Genomic DNA, 25884 nt, shown 5'->3' with positions numbered 1-25884 from the left:
CTCTAACGTGACTTGGCGATAAGAAAGTACGATAAGAGATGTTCCCCAACAGCTCCTTCCTGTCCTCCGCTTCTCCACTCCCGGCCTTCATGGCAGAGAATGGAGATTTGCAGCAACGAATCCTCCAGAAGACCCTACAGGAGGTAGCGGACGAGGAGGCCGAGGGTGCTGATCCCTGCGTCATTTGTCTGGATACCATCACAGAGCCATGTGTCGGAGTACCCTGCCACCATGCCAACTTCGATTATCTATGCCTGCTTAGTTGGCTAGAGCAGCAGCCAAATTGTCCTTTATGTACGTGCGCTTTGATCGTGCTTGAGGGAAAGAGACTGATTGTGAATACGATACAGGCAAGGCCAATCTCACAGCAGTACAGTATGACGTGAAGGGACCTCGAGGCCCAAAGACATACACTGTCCCTCCCGTCAACGCCCGCGGAACTACAGTCCGCGCGCCTTTACCGCATGAAACCCGGTTAAGAGGACAACAACGCCGTCGTCAAAGAACTCGTCTGCACCAACCACAGCCTGCACCCAGCGACCCGCTCTCTGTCCGTCGCAATGTCTATCGCAATCAGCTATACTCCCTCCGGGTCGGGTCGAACCGACTCTCCCAATACACCGAGGTGACACCGGAGCATTTCAACCGAGACGAAGCACTGGTTTCGCGCGCTCGGAAATGGATCCGCCGTGAACTGCAGGTGTTTAGCTTTTGCATCCAGAGGCAGAGGACGCACCGGAAGAAAGGCGGGACCCCGTTCCTCGCTCTGGACAGCAGCGATTGGAGCAACGGAGGGCAAACAATGCCGAGTTCTTGCTCGAGTACGTTGTTGCCATTCTACGGACGGTGGATATCAAAGGTAGTGCTGGGCAAGCAGAAGAGTTGCTTCGCGATTTTCTGGGGAGGGAAAATGCTCGTTTGTTCCTTCATGAATTGCTGGCGTGGCTACGAAGCCCTTATATTTCGTTAGAAGACTGGGATCGTCATGTGCAATACCCGACTTCGAGGCCTCCGTCCCGCGATAGGGAGAGTCGAGATGCGAGCTATCATCGCCGTGGCTCCACCCGTCGGGACTCAGCTCGTGCCCGTAGTGCATCGCCGGCTAATGAGCGCGATCGAAGCTTGTTTGACCGGGTCTCAAGGCCCCAGAGTTCTCAGTCAAGCCCAGGACGAGGGGCAGTATCTAGGAGTCGGGGCTCAGGTCGACGTGCCCCGTGGCCGGAGCGAAATCGGCATCTTCTAGATCGATACATTCCCGACTAACAAAGGTTACAGTAGAGTATAGTATAAGACTAGCTGGCCGTGTACACTATACGGGAATTTTCATAGTAACCAGACGACATCAAATGACCACTTCGCAATATTTTTGAACGCATAATCTAATTGCTGTGACCGACCAGTACCTGTTGATGCTAATTATGAATGCAATCGTTTCTTCGTGAACATTATAGCAACCCCAAAGATGCCTCTATCTCCTGCGGAACCGTCCACGGCCCCCGCCTCGGTGATGGATCTTCAGACTCCGGTAGTTCGTATGAGTCTGGGAGTTGGCCTTGATCATCCGCGGTTTGGGCGCCTTCTCTTCTTTCTCCGGAGCTGGCGGTGCCTTCACCGGCTCTTCCTTTGGTTGAGGCTTGGTCATGGAAACAGCCTCCTTGATGCGCTCGGAGAAGCTCTTCGCCCGAGCCAAAGGCTTGGATGTCTCGCCATACTCCGGGTCATCGTCTGACTCAACATCGGGTTCTGGATCAGATTCGGGATCAGAGATGGTATGTAAAGAGGCCACATCGTCGGCGGCGTCTCCCTCCTTCTCATACGTGTCGTCAATCACTTCGGAGCCCGCTGGGAGCTGAGTTTCAGGAACCGCAACAAGCTCGTCATCACTCTCTGCGCCTTCCTCGACAGGCGCCAGCGTGGGATTCGATCGAGGTTTCGGCCGAGGCGCAACTGGCCGCATAATGACTCTTCGCGTGGTTCGCTTCTGTCCTTTCTTTTTATATAGCCGGTGATTCTCCGGTACAGCTTGACTCTGGGGGACCTGGAGGTTTGCTGCCTCATGCTCTGCTTCGATTTCCCGAAGCATGTCCCACTCGTCATCATCACGCTCTTCCTCCATCGCTCGTAGGCCTTGTACCAAATGCGAGAGTCCCTTTCCTGCGAATTGCAGTGGTTTGCGGGAGGCGATAGGACTGAGTCCTACGCCCTGATCATTGGAAGTGGGAGGTGGAAGTCTAGTAAAGTTCGATCGCCGTAGGAAAGATGGTGTCTCAGAGGTATTAGGTTCTGGCGATGCAGCCTCCATTATCGGAGGGGCATTTTCTTGTCCTATTTTCTTGTCGTCATTCTCGACCATAGCAGCGTAGCGCATGGTAGTGGGTGTTGCGAACAGATTGGCCAGGTAGAATTGCTTAGTCGAGGATGCAGGCGTGCGAGAAAGTCGTGTACTCTCTTCTTCCTCTTCTGGAACTTCTGCTATAGGTTCGAATGTCTTTGCTTTGGAAGGTGTTTGGAACCCTGCCGCTAAGAAGTCTCTTTGTTTCTTTGCTGACGGTGTCGCGCTGCTTCCTCCCGACTCCGAGAGCATGTCGAATAGGCCCAGGGCTTTCCCATCACGCTGCGGTGTCGGTCCAATTGCAGCCTTGAGAGGCGATGGGGCTGGAGCACTCTGTCGATGCGCGCTAGGGCTGAATAACTTGCGGAATGTCGAAGGGGAAACGAATTCGTCGACATGGTGAGCCTGCTTGCTGCGATTGTTAGATGGTGTCGCAAAGATGCCCTTGGCCGACTTCCGTGGCGTCGTAAGCGGTTGCGCAGCGTCTGGTCCAGTGGGAGAACCATGTTTTCGTTTTTTGGACTGGGCGTCGGCGGATTCCTGTCGGTTCTCGCGCCGGTTCAAAGAGGACTCTAGTGCCTTGAGTCGTCCATATTCCTTATATTTTGCGGCTGAAACCATAGTCCATAGATATTAGCGACTTCATATTCATCCGATATGCTGAGGGTCCTAGGGAAACGACCCATCACCTACCGATGAGAGGATGTTTCTTGATATCCTCGCGACCGGCTTTGCGACCGTCATGTGTGGACGCAAACTCTTTCTCCCAGGCTTTTAAGTCTGCACGAAGATCAAGAGCCCTCGACGCAACATCGGCGCTTGAATTGAGGACGTGGTCGGCCATTGCTGCAGGAGATGCGGCCGGGCGCATATGAAGGGAGGAAGGATGGACGCGAAACGCGAAAATCAATTAACGCGGTGACGTCGCGTGCTCGGCCCGCAACTCTACCCAAGACCCAAGACCCAAGGGACGGATCTCGGACTTCGGAGAAGCCTACCAGTTACTCTTGCTGACATTGGGATTGAACCAATGACTTCAGCCTAAACTAATACATTTCTGTGGTCTTTTATTAACTGACACTTGATGTGTTAACTAGGCTGACAGATTTAGACCCCGATTGTTGGTGGCCTAACTGGAACGCCAATGAGGTTTCGTACTACTAGCCTCGTGGCGTTGGCTTGACGCGGGGAACAATATGCCGTTCCATGACTCTCGACCTCAAGGGAGAATTATAAATACCCGGCTGGTGCCTTGGTGGTGCCAGGGAATGAACCGAATAAGTCACAATCGCATATCTGCATTGAAAGGCCATGTCTACCGCACAGTCTCCATTGGATGCCGCGTTCGACGCCCTAGTTGAAGGTGGCCTAGAAGAATGGAAGATTCCTGGTCTATCTGTCGCAGTAGTAGACAATGAAGATACATTCTCGAAGGTAATGAGACTTGAAAGATCCCTGTTGCCATTGATTTACTGACCACATTGCAGGCCTACGGGTTCGCCGAGTTCCCCGACAAGAAGATGACCACGGACGCGCTATTCTTAGCTGCTAGCACAACCAAGGCATTCACTGCAGCGGCTACGTCGATAGCCATTGAAGACAGCAAAGGAACCGCATCACCAATTGACTGGGATACTCCGATCTCATCCATCATTCCAGAAGACTTTGTTCTATCGGATGACTATGCTACCAAGCACACTACGCTCGAAGACGCCCTCTCGCATCGATCTGGCTTCCCGGGTCATCTATGGCCAGTGAATTATGGAGACAAAGATGCGACAGTGCGCGAAAGTGTTCGCTCGCTCAGACACATGCCACTATCGGCCCCTCCGCGTACTAAATTTCAGTATACCAATCACATGTTTGTTGTGATGACACACCTGCTAGAGCAGCATACAGGGAAACCACTCGGATCCTATTTGAAAGAGAAGATATGGGGTCCTCTCGGTATGAACGAGACCTACTTCTCTACCGAAGAAGCCAAGAAACTTCCGTCCAGCGCTGCCAAGATTGTCAAGGGGTATACATGGATCCCCGAAGAAACTGGCGGACACTGGTTCGAAGAACCCGAGGCAAATTGGAGACCGAATACCGGCGGTGGGGCCAACGTCAGCAATGTTTTGGATTATTCACGCTGGGTCCGCGAATTGATTCATCGTACGGGGCCATTAAAGGGCCACGACTCCTTGACCAAACCGCGGACCCTTCTTTTCGAGGACGGCGATATCAATCTTCCCGCGCCATATCGCGGATATGCGTTGGGTTGGTTCGTCGATCACTACCGCGGCCAGCACCTTTATTCGCATTCGGGTGGTTGGCCCGGATATTCGACGTATGTGGGATTCTTGCCAGAGAAGAAGTTCGGCTTTGTGCTGATGGGTAGCTCCAATTCTGCCCGATACCTCCTCGTCAGGCTGGCAGTGCATCTCATGGATAAGCTACTTGGTCCAATTGATGACCCACTGCATGAAGAGAAGATGAAAGAGTTCTATGCTCTGCATGATAAGATCAAGAAGAGGACTCTCAAGTACCATCCTGAGGATATGGATGAAATCAAGCGAAAGATATTCCCCTCGTTGGCCGACCCTCCTGTTCCTCATACTTTCCCACTGGAGAAGTATGTCGGAACGTATAGGCATTCTACTGGCAATTGGGTTCCTGTTGTTCTAGGGGATGATGGGAATTTGGGCATTGATGCAGCTCAAGGAGCAATTTCCGGCTACTTGACTCTTACGCATGCTAGTGGTGAATTCTTCGTCGCAAAGATGAAGTCTAGTAATCTTGCCGTGATGGAACCCGTGGCTGTGGAGTTCTATATCGATTCCTCGGGGGTCGTCAAGAAGATCGGGTTGGCCCTGGAACCTGCCTTGGAAGGGGAGAAGATCTGGTTTGAAAGGAGCGAATCTTGATGCATGGAATCTCTTATTGTTTATTGGGCATTTACCTAGAAGCCAAGTTCTGAATTACCATCTTTGCTTCGCTGATACAACACCATAATATGTATTTTAGGATCTCTATCACCAGCTCGTCAACCCCCGTGCAAGGTCAAATCCACCACGCAGTTGCGTTTCGGGATGCACCACCTTCCCTTGTAGTATCGTGTACTTTATAATACCCTCGCAATGCTCGGGTCTCACACGTGCCAACCATATCATCTGCTGATCCTTCTTCCGATAAATGAGCACATTGGCAGAGAACTTGTGCCCGCCAACATGGGAGACGAAGAAGATACCGGTACCACCGGGGCGCGAGTCATCAGCATCGCGATCTAGTCCTAATGGACGGAGATGTCGCTCGAGCTCGCGCTTGATCAGAGGAGCTGTGATGCCGCAGCGCGCGTCCCGTCGCTTATGCGAGCAGAGGAGAATCACGTAATCAAGCTCACATGGCCGTGCAGCCATGCCTGTTTCTTTGCAACGTTGGCTAGGACCGCTCTTTTCATCGCCAGGGCTATCGATAAATTGATGAACCAAATTGGGGACGTCTGCCTGGGAGACGGAGTCCACAAACATGAATGAGGGCAAGATGAGAACGGTCGTTGGTTGGTTCGCGTCAATTTCCTTGCCGTGGTTGTCTGGTGGTTGAATATTTGATGCGGACACCATATAGCGCTGGAAAATACAGTTAGCCAAAGAATAAGACCCGATTTTGGGAGATAAAACATGAACATACACCTCGTTTTGACTTGGCTGAAGAATCCTCAAAGGCCTCCATTAGACTGCCCCTCTCTTGTCCGACCTTCTCCTTCCAGTCAGACCGACCCGTCGCGACCAGGACGTGCGAGTGAAATTCCTTGATGTGACCATATAGCGGCATGGAACTTTCCACTTTCACCTTCGCTGGGAACTGTATCGTGCAATCCGCGCAATCCTTCAGACAGTCTGGCCCGTCCTCGTCTTGATTCACTTTGGGGAAAACATAGTCGGGCTCGGAGCCGCGAGCGAGGGACAGTAACGACCGCAACATGGTCGCTGACAACCGCGAAGTGGTGTATTTTCCTGGCGTAACCCAACCTCAAGATGCTCAGAACTCAAGTTGGTTGCTTGTTGATAATCTCAATGCTGATCAGGGTTAACTTTGTGGCTGCCTGGGTTGATATAGTCGCGTTGAGTGAAATATCTCCGAGATGCTTTTCCCCGAGCTGTTAAAGCCGACCAGGCCCCGATCCTGGCGGATTTGGTAGGAAAGGGTCCGCCAGCATTAGCGCTGTCAGGCACAGTTGCCATTTGGCATCAGACTAAGATTTGCCCCGCTCCTATCAAAGTGATAATATCTGCAGTCATTGTAACTGACTGCGCTTGGCATTCCCGCGACAGTCTGAGATGCATCCATTAAGTTGATGTTGGCCACTGTTTACCGCTGCATAACACCACGCCATATATATCTGCTAGCTCCGCAGTGACCAATACGTCGGGATATCTTTATCTCTCTATATGGCTATATCTATGACGCACGCCTGGTAGAAAATAGTCAAGGATTCACTGACTTCAGCTCAACCTTTACCCTTGAGGATTGATCACCTACGACTATCTTTCATAGTAAATGTCAAAATGCCCCCCTGAATGTTTTCTTAACTTAACGAGATGTATTGAACGCAGTGCCTAGTTAATCTTGCCATCTGCAAATGCCCATCTAGAGGTGATATGGTTGACGTCAACCTTGGCCGCTATTGGGGGCATAGGCAAACTGTTCATTTGCTCTACACTACGAAGGTTTCTCGAATCTATAAATGAAAAGAATCATCTAGATGACCAACGGACTGCATCGAAGGGTCAATTCTTGAGAAATCTAGGACAATACCCTTCAAAACATGAGACATTGGGCTGGCAATAAATGAAAATCTTTGTTCATTCTTATTTTTGGAATTCATAGATACTGTCCATACGGTCGGCAATTGTGTAGACTCTGTCTGATGCTCTAGCAAAGGTTGTAATATGGAGACCTGGACTGCTTCGAGTTCAAAAGGCCTCCCACCAAAGCCATCTCTAGTCTTGAGTATGTAAAAATAGCCATCATACGCTTCGATCCCACGGCACCGATTACCTCTGCACTACGCCCAAAGGGACCCAGTGCAATGCAGATGTTATGGCCCAACACGATGAAGCTAGATTGAGTGAACTTCTTGACGGCTGCATCGTTGTTCAGCACGAACATGAAATCAGTCAGTTCGAAACCAATCTAACTGCCGAGGCCGACTCCGCCTGTCGTCATTGCCGAAGGGGCAGACCAGCTGCCATTAGGTGGATGAGGAACGGTAAGGCTGGATCCGAAACGGATGGAGCCGACGCAGCCAGCCTTGATGGCTATGAAGATTGCAAGACCCTGCACAAAGAGAGTGTATTTTTAGCATTTAGCATGCGCTAGGGCTGAACACAGCCTCCCTGGGCGATGTGTGGACTCTTTCCCCCGACCGAGAATCTTGCGGGGATGCCAAAATCTACATCGTCTGATTTATTACTTCTGGGTGTGACGAATGAGAGCAGTATTTTCTCTGCTTTTGTGCACTCATCAGGTGGTTGTCAGATTCGGGCTGTGACTACAGAAAATGGCAGACGATACGCTGGCCAATGAAGAGGGCCTCGAGATGCCTGAGGACCGCGTTCATGGGTCAATGCCAAGGCAATTGCAACCACTTACGGGCAAGTAATAATAATGAACATGTATCGATGGGCAGCAACCCCGATGGCTTTGATTTCTGTGCCTTTCAGCTTGTGAGTCGTGTAGTGGACGGGGAGGGGAATAGGAGGTGAGTATTGGGGGCTGAATGCTTGTCAGGCTGGCGATGTGCAAACCATGTCAATAACTTAGGTTAGTGCAATTGCTCCACATGTACAAGGATCACCGGCCCTTCGACTCTGCGGGCTCTGGTTGATTAGCAGGGATCATGGTGTTGCATGTTTCCGCATTACAGTATTGAGATAAATTAGCAGTTAGCCAGCCCTGTGAGACAAACAGACCACGTAAATCTTGCAATGAGATGAATGCGAGCCGTAGATTTTAGACTGTCAATAATGGTACAATCTTGAAGGGTCATTGAAAATGCTGTGCAGCATCCAGGTCAACACCATGTCTTGGCTAGCTGTTGTCCACCGGCCCGTCAGTAATCTTCCAAATGTGTGCAGTACATCATGACCAGGCCACAGCTAGAGAGTCCAAGCGCCAGCAATGCAAACTTCTCTTGGCATGTATAACGGAAAACTCCAAATGCAGATTGACTTGACACACTCGGAAACGAGGAGTCCCTAAAAGGGCACAACACGCCGTAGCTGACCAGTTTTGGGAGTGGGCCGTGTCTCCGGAGGCACCGAGGCTTAGCAGTGTGAATTTATTTTTACTCCCGTCTGATCAGGTATATGAACCCAAGCAGCAAGGATAATATACTGCAGGCTTTGGCCAGGCGTGAAAGTGACCTTGTAGGTTGTGATAGAGAGCACGAAAGAACTAGAGAAAACATTCGCTAGACACCACCGTGAGGACGCATCTCCGGTTGGACGGATCCCTCGGACAGAGTTGCCGCATTTGGCAATTCATCCCAGGCAACGTGGACCACCACCACGTAAGCTCGAACACTCCCTAAGCAGGTCAGCTCGGGGGTAACAAGATCATCATCAAAGTATACTCTTCATTGTATATTCATGTCAGGTCTTTCCCTTCACACTGACATGGCCGATGTAGAGAGTGCAACCAATGCGCCGCAGCCCGATCGGCCGCGCAAAAGGCGCCGTCGCACGATGGCCTGCACGCAATGTCGCAGTCGCAAACTGCGCTGTGATCGCGAGTTTCCAACATGCACCCGTTGCTTGAAGAGCCGAACCCCGACTAAATGCACCTACGAAGATGGCTTCTTGTGGCAGCAGCCCACCACCGTGACCGCAGCGGCATTCGCTTCGGATCGAGGAAATGGGAATTCTATCATCTCCATGCCTCCCCGGACCGAGCAGACGGAGTTTATTAATATTGAGACTCCCCCAGATTCGGGGCTCGGAGCAGCGTCGACTCGGTCGGAAGCTCTCGTTTCGACCATTGCCCCCGATTCGGGCCCAACTGCTCGTCCAGAAGGTGGTCCACACCACAGGGGACGGCATTCGGGGAAGGAGAGGGGGTTTCTCGAGACGGTTCTGGGCGCTCCCAAGGCAGCTGTCAATCAGGAGCCGTACGTGAATACCGGCCTCTTGCAGCGGCCGAAACGTCCCGCACCGGAAGAGTCCCTGCCTTACTCAACGCCGATGGACCGTGGAGATGGTGGTGATGGAGAAGTCGAAGATGTTCTGTCTCCGTCGCACCAGTTGGACCTTTCACCCCGCATGATGATGAGAGGTCGTGAGACCAAGACTCGCTTCAGTGGGTCGGGCATTTATGCTAATGTGGTTGCTCAGGTATGTAGTTCGACTTTTGGATGGCTCTCGTACCGCTCTGCTCACCATGACTCCAGTTTCCTGACATCAGAGCCTTTGCCGAAGAAATTCGCTTGGCCAATCCAATCCTCTCACGGGTGCGACCCGATCTGGAGAGGGTAAAACGGGGACTGTGGAAGCGCAAGCCGCTCAATGAGCCCTTTCCTGAACCCACGATTGCTTCTCTTGTCTCGCTCCTGCCAGCACGCCCAGTAGCCGATGAGCTGATCGGGTTCTACTTGACGTACATCGAGTCCACATATCGCATCTTTCATGTCCCGACATTCCTCCAAGAAGTGGACGAGTTCTGGAATTTGAAGGACAATCTCAGCGCCATCTCGGCCGGATTTGTCGTGCAACTGCTCTTGGTGCTTGCGTGTGCTTGGAATCTGGCCGATGTGGCTAGTCTACAAGAAAAGAGCGCTACGCCGCTCAAATGCTATACTGCAGTGGAATGGGTGTTGCATGCAGAAAAGTGGATCGACAATGCGCATATCAAGCGGCTCGATGTTACTTCTCTGCGGCTCTATATCCTACTGATCATGGCACAAAATTGCTTCGGCATGAAACGCAGTAAGGCGTGGCTTTCCACAAGCATCTTGGTCAAGCAAGCAATGCTCTCCGGCTACCACAGGGATCCTGACAAGTATGCCCGGATATCGATCTTTAATAAGGAGATGCGCCGGCGCATCTGGATGACTATTGTGGAATTGGATTTGCAAGTGGCCATTGACCGAGGCATGCCGCCTTCGGTGCAGACTTTAGATTACGATACATTGCCTCCTCTGAACATTGACGACGACGAGATTCATGAAGGATCCGCTGAGACTCCAGCCGACCGACCACTGAGCGACATCACAGATTCATCTTTTCAGAGTGCACTGGGTCGATCTCTTGCTCTCAGACTCAAAGCCTGCCACTTGATGCACTCGCCTCGGATCAGTTGTCGATATGAAGAGATTCAGCGCTTAGATTGGGAATTAAATCGGCAGCTTTCTCGGATCCCTCAGTGGAGTTCCACGGATCCAAATGATATCGTTACCCAGCATAAGACCACGCTGTGGAAAGCCGCTATTGAGACGAAGTTGGCGCAAAGTCTTCTCTCTATCCACACCCCATTTGCCATTGAATCACGACGAGAGCCGCTCTTCTCACCCTCGGCACGGTCTCGTCTAGATGCCGCGGCCATGATCCTCTCGACCCAGAAGCGGCTTCATGATACCTCAAAGCCATTATCATTATGCATGCTCGGCGAATGGACACTGCAGGCTTACGTATCAATCTGTCAAGTGCTCCATACCTCAGATCATCAAAATTGTACGCTGTCTCCTCGCCAGGAAATTAATTGACATGGGCTAATTGACTATTCACAGCTCCTTCCTCACACCCTTCATCCTCCATATTCCTCCTGCACACTCTACCCGGCCTTCCAGACTCACTTCTCTCTCTCGTCGAGACAGCACTGATCTGCCTCGAAGGCCGCTTCCTGCTAGTGGTGAAGGGAGCAAAAGATTACTTCTTTCTATCCACCATCGTGGCCCTGGTCAAGGCCAAGCTCTGGCCTACTCAGGCAGTTATGTACAAACAGCAAGTAGTCGAGCGAATCCTGTCATTCGCGCAGACGCTTTTCTCTCGGCATGCGAACTGCGAGCACCTGGGAAAGCCGGGGATGGGCAGTTTCCAAAATAATCAGGTTTGTCTGAACTGATTTACTATATGGATGGATACTTATATGGTCTTGTGCTCTTCTAGGTTGCTTCGTTTATCGCAACTCCTGGTATGGCGCCGGCACTTACCTCGGACTTTGACGGAATGCTTCCACCTCCAAATCTCGGTGTTACGGTAAGCCAAGCTCAAACATTTCCCGGTGGAGATCCCTGAACCCGTGCAATGACTGATGCTTTTCCTCTCTGTTATAGCCGCCTGGCGATTTTGATCCTTTCTTGGATGTGTTCGACTGGGAAGATTTGACGGGGATTGCCCTCGGCAACTAGATAGATCAGGAGATGATCCTGCATTTGATACGTGTACACCAGCTTGGTCGGAGCAGCGAGCAGTGGGGAATTGCGCATATTGTACATATATTAAGGGTATATGGTGATCGCTCTGGACCTAGCAGGAAGCTATCGAGCCACCAAGAAAGCAGTCACTTCCTACTGTGATACCTGTTTGAACTACCTGCAGCTTCTGAAATAAAGCGACATCACCATATTCCCATTCCACTCCCAAGCGTGAATTCAAGATCCACATCTAGCATCAATAATTATTACATGATGTAATCACTTTAAGTAGGGGATATCTTCTGATCACACAGCGCATGGCACAATGATATCACGGCCCCAGCGAAGATCCCGTCATTCCCTGCAAGGGCCATGTAGATCAGGCGCTTCAGGGCCCAGGATACGCTGAGCCACTTTCAAATCAGAGCCCACCGATTCGCCGAACTATGGGCGTTAGTTTGATCTTCATGCACTATTTTGGGCAGAGCCTGGCGATTGATGGTTGGAAATGGGTATATTAGCGCGAGCATTCTCGTCTCTTCTCGTCTAGCGTTGGGGTCGCGAGAACCAAGCCTTGGAAAGTGGGACTAGTTGGTTACAGAACATGAGAAAGAGGGTGTGGGGGCGCTAAATATGGGGCTGATTGTGGTCATTTTTTTTTGTTGGTAGTTGCTGAAGGTTCAGCCCCTGCCAGCAATGGGGCTGCTGCGGTCAGAGTAGTATGTGCTCAGACGATAATGCATGGAGTACTGAAGTGCCTATGTAAAGACCAGATGGATTTACAATTTGCGGGGTGTTGAGGGCGCTCAAAGGTCTTCCGATATACTTTACTGCAAGCGAACTCGAAGTTCAAAAGTTTAAATAGGGAAAAGAATATCCGCCCACACACGACAAGTATAAGTGAAGCTACAATGTAATTGGTGGAGACCAACGGAGCAAAATAAAAAGAACCAGACTTCCGTGAGAGGACAGATAACGACCAGACGAGCTCCAACCCAATCGCTCGTTTGCACTTTCTCGACTGTCACCCCGTTCGGACCCTGTTGGACCCAATCACCGGTCGGACTTGCCGCCCCTGCGTGAGCGCATCTCGTCTTCTGACAGGCTGGTGGATATAGCTTGGCGGGATATTGGAGATGCGAGACGGGAGAGAGGGGAAGTACATCCTCCGTACAGAAATTAGAATTGTTTTGGATCTGGCTGTCCCCCAATTTGCACAGCTATCATTGACTATGGGGGAATTAAACAGTGGATTCACTGCCAATAACCCCGGTATCGTTCGGGTACGAGACTGAGTAGATGTGTGTCTGTTTCTTTGGTCAGCACCTTCGTTGCAGTGTTTCGGCCCCCTCCAAATCCTCTGCAAATAATATGGCCGCCTAAAACACTTGGCTTTGGTTTTAGAGTCGATCGACGGACCCTGCACAAGGCTCCTCGGCTGTGCTTAAAATTTTTTTTTCTTTTTAGCTTATTTTGCAATTGTTCTTTCTTTTTCTATTTCCTGTCCAATCCTTACGCTACTTAACCATTTGATCATCTCCTGGATCTTTTTCTTTCTATTGCATTGTTTTATTAGCCTCTCCGTCCTTGACAATCTCCATCCTCACTACAGACATGTGCTGCGCGACATGATAGCCAACGATTCTCAATTCACCCCTCTGATGGCCGTATAGGCCACACCTCCTTCTCACCCGCTCTTCACCCTCTTATTGGGCACTGGTAAATCCTGCCGCGCGGGGCTTATTGCATTGTACATTGGCAGCCATTGTGCCAACCTCACGACCGAGTATATACCTCGCCATGCATCGCAGCAGCCTACTCCTCCTGTTGATAACCGCGCTGGTCGCCCTAGTAGGAGCCCGGCCAGCCTCGCAATCATTAACCCCCACGCCCCCGCAAGTATATGAGACAACCGACAAGATACCGCTGCCCAATGTCGGCAACTTGCAAGTGCACGACCCGAACGTGGTCTACTGGGATGACCATTACTACCTCTTCAAAGGCGGGTGGCATATTCCGTATTACAAGGCCTCGAATATGAGCGGGCCCTGGACGCAAGTCGGTACAGTTTTCGATGTTGAAAGTGTTATCCACCAGGGTAATCGGTCGCGGCCGTGGGCGCCTACGACGATCGAGCGCAATGGGACGTTTTATTGCTTCTACACGCTGAGCACGCACGGCTCGCGCAACAGCGCTATCGGCGTCGCCACAAGTTCCAAACTCGACGGGTCGCCTTGGACCGATCACGGCGCGCTGATTCGCACGGGGCAAGGCAATGGCTCGGACGTGTGGCCCTTCACGATAAGCAATGCGATCGATGCCTCGTTCATTCGCGACAATGCCACCGGCAAGGCATACCTCAACTATGGCAGTTACTGGCAGGACATCTGGCAAGTACCACTGTCAGATGACTGGTTATCGATCGAGACTCCTGCGAAACCCGACGCGGTGCAATTGAGCTTTATTCCGCACGAGACGTTCCGTCCCGAGGAGGGTTCGTGGATGAGTTACCACGATGGGTATTACTACGTGTGGTTCAGCCATGGCAAGTGCTGCAGCTTTGATGTGCGGGGGTTCCCAGCGCGCGGCGACGAGTATAATATTCGCGTTGGTCGGTCGCGGGCCGTGCGAGGTCCGTTTGTGGATCGCGATGGAAAGTTACTGCTCGATGGAGGTGGGACAATCGTTTATGCCTCCAACCACGGGGCGGTCTATGCCCCTGGCGGGCTTGGCGTGATGCCCGGGAATTCGTCCACGCCGGATATACTTTATTATCATTATCTGAACACTTCGATCGGCTTTGCGGACGAGGTACGTGCATGACTTTTCTTTTTGTTGGATGGTGATGGATTTTCGATTCGGAGTATTGACTGTCTCTTGCAGCAAGCGCAACTGGGCTACAATTATTTGAAATATGATAATGGGTGGCCTGTGGTCTTGGACGGGATCGATATTAAGAGCAGCGCTGCGATCATCTCCCGCTCGCCTGGTTGGTGGTCTCTAATGATTCTGTCCGGTAGGTGGACCCTAACCGCTGTCCCGGTTTCATTGTAATCGGGGACCTTCCTTGCTGATTCGATATTTTCACAGGTTTATGGCTATACATGTTGTTATAGTTGCTTAGCCCTCGAGGACTCCGTCCAACTCATTGTGGATTTGATGATTCCCCGTCTGTTTTTTTTTGCAAGCGATTACATTTATAGACCTCATGGCGGCGTTTCGTACCATTCTTTTTTTTCGTTATTTCAGCGAGCACTTTGATGATCATGGCATTGCGTCGACGATGATGTTATACCTCTTGCATGGCAATTTTGTCCTTTCTGCCGCAAATATTCCAACTTGAGCGATAGCCTCCGAGCGTTTCAATTCGAGATTCTCAAGATCAATTGTTTCCGTTCACTTCGCAAGTATTATAACATCTCCAATCCGCTTACCCCCATTGTGCTACACTACAGTTCCCTCCCTACGATCAAGGGTCCCACCCCCCGTCAACACTGTACACCTGTCCGGTAGTATACGATGCAGCATCACTCAGCAAAAACACCACTGTGTGTGCCACCTCCTCGGGCGTCCCAATCCGAGGAATCACTGTAGGGGCAGGAGGAACACCCCCTGAATAGCAGTCGCCTTTTCCAGAAGCGGCGTTTGAATCGATCCCCTATTCACTCACAAACTCATTAGTGTGAATCAACTTTAGACTGCAGAGCAATCGGTCCTCCCAATAGAAACATGAGAGTCTCAACTCACGGCGCAACAGCATTAACCCTGATCTCAGGCCCAACCTCCTTCGCAATAGACCTTGTCAACCCCACAACCCCATGCTTCGTCGTTGAATAAGCCGCATGCAACGCAAATCCCCGAAGTCCCTGTATACTACTCGCATTCACAATACTCCCCTTGCCACCGGGCGCACTCTCCATAATCGCCCGTACCTCTGCCCTCAGACAATACATCATCCCTGACAAATTCACCCGCACGAGCATATCCCACTCCTCATCTGCCAGATCCACGAACTTGCCCACCCCGTGCTGAGACCCGATCGTCCCGGCCATGTTGGCTGCGCCATCGAGGCGGCCGAAGTGTTTCACTGTGGCGGTGATCCAGTCGTTGACGGCTGTGGAGGAGCTGATGTCGAGGACTGTTGTTAGGATTGTGGAGGGGGTTGAGGTCGAGGCAGTAATGCTGTGGATGGCGGATTCGAGTGTTGAAGGGGATATGTCGGCGAGGGAGAGGCGTGCGCCTTGGGCGTGTAATTGTTTTGCAACTGCGAGGCCGATGCCGGCTAGGCCTGTTACTGCGTAGACTTTGTTTTGGAAGGTATCCATTGATGCGCGTTGATATGGGGATATTTAGTATATAAATGTAGTACTGGAGACGGAGGGAAAAAGAGAGATACTGGAATTATGTTTCTGCTGCGGGCTGACTGGTATTTTATAACAGTTAAGATCTACCCATCTGCGGGGTGAGACCGACGTTGTGTCGAGTCATTGCTGAGTCTGTCACACGTCAAGGTCGTTCCATGGTGTTGAGGTATGAAGAGTAATCGGGTATTTGCCATCTTTGAAAGTTATCCTTATTATGAGCGGGTAATTTTGCGAGGGGAAGGGTTACATTGCGATCGAGTAGTGACACTGCGCACAGGACCAGTTAGCTGTTCCAGTGGCATATGCGGGGAGGGTAAGTTACTCTATGGCCCATGGCTACCCGCAAACACGGACATCCGATCCCCGGGATTAATCATGAGAAGAGGTGTTTGCTTCATAGGTAGCGAGAATGAGTTTTCGGTCTTGGGCATTGTCAATAGTCGGCGGTTCCGGCGAGGTGACATGAAAAATATTGTTCAAGGACCTGAGATACCTCGGCACCATTATCCCATGTACTCGACTGACATGTCGATCGGTCTCCAAGGCGATGGATCTGTTTCATCCACGATATGAGGATGAATAGGGTGGGTTCGAAAAAGCAACACCGGTAGCAACCTGCTTTTCACCGCGATATCGCCCCGAATCCCGTCGGCGATTGGGTTTAGGGTCTCTTTTAATCCCCTAGGAATATGTATTCCGTCTCAGCATTACTAAACACAAGCAGGTTGTGTCTATGATAATCTTCAATAAATGTCCGGTATTTGAATTCGGAGATGCAATCGTGAAGTATAAATATCTAGACAAATTCGATGCTCAATCCAATCATGGACATACTACATGTCTAAAACGACCAGCTCAATTCGAATACCAACCTTGGAAACCGTGGACCTCATCAGAAAAGAATAACGAAATGAGCAAGATATTCACTGTATTTGGAGCCACCGGCCAGCAGGGCGGCGCTTTGATCAATTTCATTCTTCAACATGAGACCTTCTCAAAGGAATTCCGTCTACGAGGAGTAACCCGAGACGCTTCAAAGGCCGAAGCAGTGAAGCTCAAGGAGCGTGGGGTCCAGTTAATAGAAGTACGCTATCAAGATGAGAACTTTCGTATCTGAAATATCTGACTAGTAATTTCGCAGGCCGATATGAATGATCCTCCATCACTAAGGCCAGCTGTCGATGGAGCTTATGCTGTATTTGCTATGACGAACTGTATGTCCAGAAGCTGAAACAGCAGCAGAATATAGCTGACCTCCGGTATAGATTGGGACAAAGCAAGTGCTGAAGCCGAGATCACTCAAGGCAAAGCTATTGCAGATGCATCACGAGCGGCTGGCGTCTCACTGATTATATGGTCTTCTCTGCCGAATGTCACGCAGATGTCGAATGGTGAACTCACCACAGTCCACCATTTCGATAGCAAGGCCGAGGTAGAAGATTACATTCGAAGCCTCAATTTTCCCAGCAGCGTGTTCTACCTGCCGGGCTGGTTTATGCAGAACGTGTGGCACGGGTTTGTTCCCAAGCCGAAGATGGTAAGGACGCCTCGACCTTGCGATCTGCCTCGTGTAATTACTAACTCAACCCAGATCTCTGTGGACACAGTGTTGTTTCCATTTGCCTGGCCACCGGACCTGCGACTACCTTTGATCGACGTCAGCGATACGGGGAAGTATCTCGCACCTGCCCTGCGAGACCCTGCAAAATACGATGGTGCCAGGCTCGTCTCAGCGACTGCCCATTACTCTGCCCAGGAGATCGTGGATACCTGGTCCAGAGCGAGCGGCAAGAACATGCGACTGGCCACCGGCAATGAAGCCGAACAGTTCATTACTCACCCTATGCAACGGGAGGTATTACGCCCTGGTCCTCTGTTCGTCAAGTACGGGTATTTTGGCCCCAGTGGCCCCCAAGACCTGGATTGGACCATCTCACAGCTGGAGCCGGCGGATACATTGACAACATGGGAGGATTTTCTTGTTCAAAATGGACCATGGGATTTTGAGTGAGCCACGACCAGGGGAATCGGAATATCGCTCTCATACGCGGCGGAAATTTAGTCTCAGGCGCAAGATACTTGTAGCAAGGAAGGATATCCTAAGTCACAATAGAAGATACTCTTCAGCCGTTGATATCTAAAGTTTGAAAGTGTCTATATATGCACGCTGGAACGAATCTCTATAATTTAGCGGCAGCGGCGCTGTTCGCCCGTCTCCACATCCGTTTACGTCGTTCGTGTCCGGCATTAAAGTCATCCACCCACTTCTGGTCAAATGGCGGTAGTGGCCGTCCCGGTGTGCCATGTTCAGGTTTTCCTGCAAGTTGCCGAAGCTCTTCAAAGTAAGCCTTGAATTCGGGGTTGATGACAGTGAATGCAGGACCGTCGCCTCTCAATGCAATCCGATCGGTCTCCCACGCCTCCTGCTCTTGGATGGAAGGAAGAGTTGTCCGACCTGCGAGCACGCGTGCAGCGGCAACAGCTTGCCACTCGAAGACCTTGAAGGTGAGACCAGCACCAACCTACATGGGCATGTTGAATTAGTATCGTCTTGATAGTTGTTCATGGGCTTTCAGAGAACTTACAGCTCCGACAAAAGTCAGTGTTGGGTCATATCGATAGAACACATGTTGATACAAATCAGGAACACGATTATTTCGAGTCTGAACTTGAGGCAAGAATGGTAACGTCCAAGTGAAACCGGTTCCAAAAATAATGTTATCCACCCCGGTCTCCGAAGTGCCGTCTTCAAAATGAACAGTTCGGTCATCACTCGTAATATGAGAGATGGGCGCACGTCGCAAAATCTTTGGGTGCTTGAACGCATCATCGCCAAAGTAAACATTATACCGACCACGAACGACGGCGTGAATGGGGGTTTGGGCACTGTCAATAAGGTTGACCGCGGTATCTGCTGCCGAAACCGAGGCCCCAACTGTTAGGACTTTCTACTATACTGTTAGCCAAACAGGTATGAGCATCAAAGGGGAAAACAAATACCTTATCTTGATACTTTTCCGGACCCCGATAATGCTTTGTATGCTCCACGCTTCCGGGATATCGCGCGGCAAACTCCTTCAAGCCAGGGATTGTAGGAATGTAAGGAACAGCATAGTGACCCGAGGCTACGACAACGGCATCGAACAGCTCAGTCCACCAGTAGTCCGATGGGTTCCCGTTGTAAATTTCCGTGCGACGGAGAGTAACGGTCCACTTTTGACTGGTGGAATCCTTCACGGCTCTTTCAACAGTGGTGTTGTACTCAACGATGCGGTCGTGCCCCTTTCGAGTAAAGAGATCCTCTATGTATTGCCTGATGACCGAATGATGGCGGAAAGGAGTATCTTCTCCATGACGTTCGATAGACCATTTCGAACGGACCGTAGGTATGGGCTCTTGAGAATAGCACATCGCGCTTACACCCACATTGGTTTCCAGGCCTGGGTAAACGGGAGAATCTGTGAAACGATCCTGAGTCACGACTGGTGTCCTACAGGGCAGCTGCTCCGGAATCTCCAAAGGTGCATCCGCTGTGCGCGCGGCTAGAGCGTCCAAGTCAAACTTCCGTGGTGGATCATCATCCCTCGAAACCCTGGTGGAAGTAAGCATGACTACACAGTCATGGGTACAGGATTGGATTGAACATACCAGCAGCCTCCTGCTTTTTCCTGGCGTTCGAAAACACGAATTACCTCAAATGCCTTTTCTTGCATCAGCGCATCCACTGCAATGGCGCCAGCCGGGCCAGCCCCGATGACAGCCACGCTCTTGATCAACTGCATAGCTGCGATAGACTGTAGATGGGATCTAAATGTGCAGGTAGAACGCCGAGTTAAAGTTGAAGCCTAGCTCCTTTTCACTGGGACCTGTGTTTTTCGGCCGAGCTCTGTAGGACTGTGATTATCCAGGTTGTCCAGTTTATCTAGAGAGGTAAAGTTAGTTTCTTGTCACGCCATCGGGACTTGTTTGTCGCAAGAAGAACCACAATGAGCCAATGGAAAGACACTTGATTATGAGCACGGTCTTGGAAGCTCGTCCACGAGATTGCAGGCTTACCGGCCAATCTAATCACTTTGCAATATGAGCTCCGAATCCTTCAAGGTTGTAGATGCCGCCGGCTTTGCTCCAGAAAATTCCTTTCCCTTGACCCCAAATTTGCCGATCGGGGAGCGTTGCCGTTGCTCTTATTGGCCAAGAATGGTAGTGGTGGATCGAATTGGGACATGCATGCCGATTGGGGTTTCGTTCCCCAGCTAGTTTTGTGTTGGGGAGTAACTCAAGCATTGAGAATCCTGTAAAATGCGAAATGGGAGAAAAAATGTCGAGACAGAGGAAACAATTGCGTTCCTGAAGAGCCACTAGACTGAGTCGATAAGGTAAGAACGCGGATTTTGCTGTTCGCCCTCGAGAGAAGACTTACCGACCACTCCCCATGATTGCGACAAGTCCTAACGATCGCTTTGCTGCACTTCTACAGTGGTGTTCCATAAGTTTGCAACACCCGAAAAAGTTCAAACCCATCTCATCAGCTATACTTTGAAAGACAAGTTGAAACACAGATGCCGGGAATATCTAGAAAAAGAATTCAAAAGACATTCAGAAAGATCTGTTAAAAACATAAAATCGAGGCATATTTTGACGGCCTGTTTTCTTGGTCCCTGGTTTCAGACTTTTGAACTGCCACTCTACTTGGATGCCTGCCTGACAGCCGAAGACCGACTTTCCTCCATTTGTGAGATACACCTGCTGTGTCTCCTCATTTGACACTGGTCCCTCATTGTGGAGATTGAGCCTCATCTCAAAGAGGGCCCTGGCTAAACCCCTTTACGGCCTAGCCCACCCCTTACTAGTCTCTTTTGAAGCATTTGGGGCGAAAAAACCCATCCCATGAGTCAAGTGTAGCCACGTCTCCCGGATAGCGGCTGGTTCGCTACATCGTGATAGGCCGGAAGTAATATTTAGCCTACTCTCTGACATGGGCCCTTGCCACAAAGCGTTTGGCGTTGGTTCGGGGGTCTTAGATTTTACAAAATCGAGACTCTCGCCTATTTCGCGGACGAGTTCTTCTCTTTCCTTCATTTTCACTCCTTTCTAAAATAGCGACATCACCAGTCCGGAGAATGAGTCAAAGCAAACAACCCACGGTCATACCCCGTTGGTGGTACCTGATCTTCTTTGTTGGCGCAATTGCATTGTTCATCACTGGCGGCGCGCTCTTTGGATCATGGTACTCCCACGCCTCGAACTGCGCCAACAGTTATTTCTCCAACCTGGACGAGAGCTGGAGCGACTATAACGATTGCGCCTCAAAAAAAATAGCACTTACTACGCCGCTCTTGCATGCTTTGTTGTCGCCGTTATCTTCAAGCTCATTGCCTGGACTCTTCTCATCCTGCACTGCATCCAGCGCCGCCGGTACAACCAGCAACAGTTTGCTTCCACCTATCACACTATTCCTCCGATGGATCTCAACCAACAACCGTACGGCGCATACTACGCTCCCCCGCCTGGAAATCAATACTCGACTCAGTACTCGCCTCATTATTCCTCTCAGGCTCCTCCTTATGCCACTGCTCCTACATATCCGAATCCGGCGTACCACGGCCAAAAGGATGTCAATTCTCAGCCATCGAGCGACACTCAGACACCAGCTCATTATGCCTAAACTCGGCCGTACAATGTAATTACATCTCTTTCACTTATATAATGATTCGATTGCGCAACGGCCGTATAAATTGGGATCCTGATCCCGACAATTTCTTGATTGCTGGTATATTAGGCAGGCCTGGATGCTGCCCGCTGCTCGTCTCGTAATGATTTCAATTGTCTATTGGGCTTTCTTCGTATTGTGATCACTTTTCGACTTACGCAATTTTCGTTGTGGACGCAACATCCGATGATGGTCATTGAGTGCGTGCGATTTGGCGTGCAAACCGACACTTACTGCGGATCATCCTTTTCAGGTCTCGGGGATCCAGTATTGCCATTGCTTCAAAGTCAGTCATGAATAATATAATACTGCTATTGGATCGTTGAAAGAAGATCGACTGAGTCAACTGAAACGTTCTATTAATTGTTAAATGCGAGCGTATGCGTCTTGCCCTTGCATAATCTGAAGATTACGAAGCCCACACTTGAATACGGACTATTCTTAAATACGAATCGCACAAATACGAGTAGAGGTTGAAAATGAGCTTAGCCAATGATATTAAAGCCTAAACTTCGGAAACCGCGAGTCGGCCGTCAACCAAGCCAACCGGCACATTCTGTTTGGTTTCAAGGGATATGTAAATATAGAATTACGGAAATCGTTGCCAGTAGAGGGCATACTTCCATGCAAGCCTCCACCGAGCATGACCACGTCTTCCTACGATATTTTTGCTAGACCAGCTCAATGCTGGAGGCATCATTTCTCCATGTCGTGCTATGAGATGATTCTCAAGAAATCTGGATTAACAGCCTCTGGGGCAGTTACAAAGTTGATTGGGCGATGGTAAGAATCACAAAAGGGTGAAGATCCTGCATGACATGTGCACGTCACAACTTCGCATTAATGGACCCATTTGACGTAGCTCTATCTGATGCTGGCCCCCGTGCAGGATTGCGCCGAGTAGCAAAAACAAGACTTCCGTGGCGGGGGTCCAAGGGTCTTGATCCTGAATGCGATGATATCTGCAGCGCTGAGAGCTTACGAAAAGAGACAAAAATCTGTCTTCTGAATCGTATAACTCCCTGTCCTGCGAATTCGGTTGAGAAACTCCACATAGACAGCCTCAACGTGGGGGAGTACGATTGCATTCCCGTATAACAAAAATAGCTGCATCGATTCGTGGCTCGGCTAGTTGGGGGCCAGCCCCTCCGGGGGCCTCGAAGATTGACTGCGACCCTGTACGCGTACACCCAACGTATCTGCAAGACGAATAAGAAGCGCAAATTGCTGACTTGAATTATCTGCTTACAGAGATTGGCCCCAATATTTCAGCTTGGATGTTGATACTTGCTCGATTAACGCTTGACCGGGCTATCGCCCCAGCAGCATCCTTGCAACTATACGACGGCCCGCCCGAGGGATCGGCGCTGTATACCTTCTTGGCTAAAGGCTTGAGATCATAGGCTCCACCACCATGATTCCTGAACAATTGGCCCCTTTGTACTCTCTGAGTATAATAATGTCCAGTGGTCTGCACGTATTGTAAGTCAACTGTGTGAACCATAACCTTTTATCAACATCCTTCGCGGCCTGAAATACTTGCAACTCTCGGAACAAGCTGTTCAATCAACATCAAAGGAGGACACTCTTTAGCTATTGGTTCCTCAAAATATCTATCCAATATGCGATTCACTGCTCTGGCTGCCTTGGGACTTGTGGGTTGCGCACTCGCCTTGCCAGGCCGACACAATGCTCCCAACCGTCAACGGCAAAGAGACCTTCCAACAATGACCATCGATCTCACCGAACCAGGCACAGCACCCAGCCTTACACCAAGCTTTACTCCAGTCTGGACTCCCCAACCTAGCCGTCGACCAATCCCAACACCTAGTGCCATTGGCGACTCTGGGTCTGGTGCACCTTCCGATGTGCCAGATTCCATCAGACAAGCCCAGCAGAAGCTCTACGATGACATGGCGAATGGAGCATCTCAAGAACAGCTTCAGGATGACGTAGATAATATCTGGTCAGCAGAATTGGTAGTCTATTCATCTTGGCTCGCAACACAATCATCAATCTATGTCCCCGGTGGAAATCCTAGTGCATCAGCTTGGTCGACTCCTTCTGGACAGCCAACACCATCTTCTGGAATGCGCTTCCCTGGTGGGCAGGGAGGAGTCAGATTTTCCACTATCACCAGTGGAAGCTCTTCATCAGCATTCCCTACTCCGTCCTCTGCGGCTGGAGATTCTTAAGTTAGAGAAACAAGCCAGATATTGTGAGCTATGCAGCTGAGCTGCTTATGACCTTAGCAAAAGGAGGCTTGGGCTAAGCGGTGTGTTCTTTGACTTAGGAAATGACTTACAAGGAGTTACATTTACGCACTGCTAGACACGACTCGTTTTTGAGGGCTGGAATCCAGGTCTGATTATACATAAACTACTTTAAATTCAGTCTGGTTGTACTTTCTTTTCCGTTTGACCTGTCTGTGTCTGCCATATTAGGATTCAATGGGGAACTGAGAGAATCCGTAGAGTTAGGCAAGCACTTGTCTTTGAGAAACCTATCGTAAATTCTATGTGAACGTGTCTGTTTCTGGCAGGCCACCCAACCAGGAAAATACCACGGATCCACATCCACTATAAAGCCTAGGCCTCCAAGGCTTTGTGAGCCAATGGTAACAGCGATTTCTTGCACCAGAAGCCACAGTTGTGCTGCAGAAGGACTACCATCTACTTGTCCTCTCCTGCAGCCGTACCCTATGTGTATGGTAAGTCCCAAATAGTGAATTTCAGCTCGTTCTCGGGCCTATTGTAGCTAGTTCGTGTGGTCAAAAGCCGTCGCTGCGTCACACAAATTCTGAACCATGGGAACCTGACTTTCCGAATAGGTGAGGTAAGGAGCGCGGGCCTGTGCCGTGAGACTGGGATCCTTTTTGGCCAATTTCGGACCTTATGTGAATCGCCCTCTTTATACGTATAACCGTAGCTAGATTGCTTGTTTCCCACGCCGATTCTGGAAAGAGGTTTCCTTTTGAATTCGGGCGCACCACGTACTAGAAGGGACAGCCTAATGGCTGGAATATCTGCTTCAAGTTCTTTTCTCGCATATAATACGGCTAGAAGCAGCAAAGCGTTCCTCTATTCCCGGCTGTGTCTTCAAATACAACATGTGAAGAAGGTCAGCTATCCAAAGTGTCGGATGATCCCTTAAGAGGCTTCGGTGGCTTTGTGGTGAGATGGTGTGTCACCATGGGAGTTGCCATTCCATTCCAAGCTTTAGATCGGGGGTTGGTAAGATAGGAGGTGACCGTCGTTTGCTGCGGACTCTTCCACAGGAATCTGGTAATCGGCGCAAGGCTGCCTTGGCATATGATCATCTCTCTCTCGTTGCTCACCTGTGGGGTGGACTTTGGCGTCGCCAACAAAACCCCGGCGAAGCAGTACCTCATCACTTTGAGCCAAGCGTGCCTCATGTTCCAATCCCGTGTCTATAAGCCCCGCCAGGTAAGCGGGTTGATGGACTGGGCTTTCATGCATATTCAGCTCACAGGATGTGAAGAAGAGTGAGAAAATGACGGACACACGTGAGTCAGAAAAGCAAACTCAGAAGAGGGTTGACTCTCGCCGTTCGTTAGTTGTCCACTTGTGTCAGCGCTGATAAAAGGTTCTTGGTACTCTCTCCAATCATTCAGTCTTGTATTTGGTCTGGTACGACTGGCTTATAATCCTGATCTAGTTTGAGGGACATGCCATATGGTTCGAGACTGCCAGGATCTCTGACTTCAGCGATTCAGTCTTATTGTATTCGGGCCGCGGGCTCTGGCAGACTGGGCACAAGTTGTGCAGCAAGTCCATTCTCCGACCTGTGAATATGTTTGCAATCAATGATGCCCGAGGGCAATAATGAGTAAGGGAGTATATAATAGAAGGAAAAGTCTCGAGGGTATAGGCGTTAGCGACGCCATCTTGGATATAGGGAGCGAGAAGAAACAAACAAATCCGGCGGAGAAGCAGGATGGTTTTATGTAGACACAGGACAAAGAGCAAGCAAACGACGAGAAAAACGTAGGTCTGCTATGGAAATTTCTGGTAGTGGTCAGATGGCCATCATCTCGATAGAGGCTAGCAATCATGTCAGGGGA

General features: G+C 50.3%; 11 protein-coding genes across 11 annotated transcripts; 7 read left to right on the top strand and 4 right to left on the bottom strand.

Moving 5' to 3' along the window:
- Nucleotides 1-38: 38 nt before the first annotated feature.
- N7458_001526 (RING finger domain protein) lies at nucleotides 39-1243 on the top strand (the record flags this gene model as incomplete). Its single annotated transcript, XM_056904909.1, has 3 exons — nucleotides 39-294; nucleotides 351-916; nucleotides 971-1243. The coding sequence occupies 3 exons, from the start codon at nucleotides 39-41 to the stop codon at nucleotides 1241-1243; spliced, it is 1095 nt and encodes a 364-aa protein (XP_056769016.1).
- Nucleotides 1244-1468: 225 nt separating this feature from the next.
- sld2 lies at nucleotides 1469-3176 on the bottom strand (the record flags this gene model as incomplete). The annotated part of the gene is made up of 2 exons (XM_056904908.1): nucleotides 1469-2943; nucleotides 3026-3176. The coding sequence occupies 2 exons, from the start codon at nucleotides 3174-3176 to the stop codon at nucleotides 1469-1471; spliced, it is 1626 nt and encodes a 541-aa protein (XP_056769015.1).
- A 467-nt stretch (nucleotides 3177-3643) lies between these two features.
- N7458_001524 (uncharacterized protein) lies at nucleotides 3644-5241 on the top strand (the record flags this gene model as incomplete). The annotated part of the gene is made up of 2 exons (XM_056904907.1): nucleotides 3644-3766; nucleotides 3820-5241. 2 exons carry the CDS (start codon nucleotides 3644-3646, stop codon nucleotides 5239-5241), a joined length of 1545 nt encoding a protein of 514 aa, XP_056769014.1.
- A 108-nt stretch (nucleotides 5242-5349) lies between these two features.
- On the bottom strand, nucleotides 5350-6298 carry N7458_001523 (sucrase/ferredoxin-like domain-containing protein; the record flags this gene model as incomplete). Its single annotated transcript, XM_056904906.1, has 2 exons — nucleotides 5350-5943; nucleotides 6005-6298. 2 exons carry the CDS (start codon nucleotides 6296-6298, stop codon nucleotides 5350-5352), a joined length of 888 nt encoding a protein of 295 aa, XP_056769013.1.
- A 2696-nt stretch (nucleotides 6299-8994) lies between these two features.
- N7458_001522 (putative C6 transcription factor) lies at nucleotides 8995-11720 on the top strand (the record flags this gene model as incomplete). The annotated part of the gene is made up of 5 exons (XM_056904905.1): nucleotides 8995-9708; nucleotides 9765-11043; nucleotides 11100-11419; nucleotides 11479-11568; nucleotides 11646-11720. The coding sequence occupies 5 exons, from the start codon at nucleotides 8995-8997 to the stop codon at nucleotides 11718-11720; spliced, it is 2478 nt and encodes an 825-aa protein (XP_056769012.1).
- A 1806-nt stretch (nucleotides 11721-13526) lies between these two features.
- N7458_001521 (uncharacterized protein) lies at nucleotides 13527-14850 on the top strand (the record flags this gene model as incomplete). Its single annotated transcript, XM_056904904.1, has 3 exons — nucleotides 13527-14537; nucleotides 14610-14742; nucleotides 14843-14850. 3 exons carry the CDS (start codon nucleotides 13527-13529, stop codon nucleotides 14848-14850), a joined length of 1152 nt encoding a protein of 383 aa, XP_056769011.1.
- A 345-nt stretch (nucleotides 14851-15195) lies between these two features.
- On the bottom strand, nucleotides 15196-16051 carry N7458_001520 (SDR family NAD(P)-dependent oxidoreductase; the record flags this gene model as incomplete). Its single annotated transcript, XM_056904903.1, has 2 exons — nucleotides 15196-15384; nucleotides 15491-16051. The coding sequence occupies 2 exons, from the start codon at nucleotides 16049-16051 to the stop codon at nucleotides 15196-15198; spliced, it is 750 nt and encodes a 249-aa protein (XP_056769010.1).
- Nucleotides 16052-17000: 949 nt separating this feature from the next.
- N7458_001519 (NmrA/HSCARG family protein) lies at nucleotides 17001-18101 on the top strand (the record flags this gene model as incomplete). The annotated part of the gene is made up of 4 exons (XM_056904902.1): nucleotides 17001-17174; nucleotides 17232-17304; nucleotides 17356-17627; nucleotides 17682-18101. 4 exons carry the CDS (start codon nucleotides 17001-17003, stop codon nucleotides 18099-18101), a joined length of 939 nt encoding a protein of 312 aa, XP_056769009.1.
- Nucleotides 18102-18270: 169 nt separating this feature from the next.
- On the bottom strand, nucleotides 18271-19872 carry N7458_001518 (uncharacterized protein; the record flags this gene model as incomplete). Its single annotated transcript, XM_056904901.1, has 4 exons — nucleotides 18271-18612; nucleotides 18676-19038; nucleotides 19091-19682; nucleotides 19739-19872. 4 exons carry the CDS (start codon nucleotides 19870-19872, stop codon nucleotides 18271-18273), a joined length of 1431 nt encoding a protein of 476 aa, XP_056769008.1.
- A 1338-nt stretch (nucleotides 19873-21210) lies between these two features.
- Nucleotides 21211-21755, top strand: N7458_001517 (uncharacterized protein; the record flags this gene model as incomplete). The annotated part of the gene is made up of 2 exons (XM_056904900.1): nucleotides 21211-21317; nucleotides 21410-21755. 2 exons carry the CDS (start codon nucleotides 21211-21213, stop codon nucleotides 21753-21755), a joined length of 453 nt encoding a protein of 150 aa, XP_056769007.1.
- Nucleotides 21756-23422: 1667 nt separating this feature from the next.
- Nucleotides 23423-23995, top strand: N7458_001516 (extracellular proline-rich protein; the record flags this gene model as incomplete). The annotated part of the gene is made up of 1 exon (XM_056904899.1): nucleotides 23423-23995. The coding sequence occupies one exon, from the start codon at nucleotides 23423-23425 to the stop codon at nucleotides 23993-23995; it is 573 nt and encodes a 190-aa protein (XP_056769006.1).
- Between the last annotated feature and the right edge of the window lie 1889 nt (nucleotides 23996-25884).

Source organism: Penicillium daleae (assembly GCF_028827525.1).
Source record: "Penicillium daleae strain IBT 16125 chromosome Unknown utg000002l_segment0_segment0, whole genome shotgun sequence".
Taxonomy (NCBI): Eukaryota; Fungi; Ascomycota; class Eurotiomycetes; order Eurotiales; family Aspergillaceae; genus Penicillium; species Penicillium daleae.
Note: the sequence above shows the minus strand (reverse complement) of the source record. Positions and strands in the feature narration are given on the sequence as shown.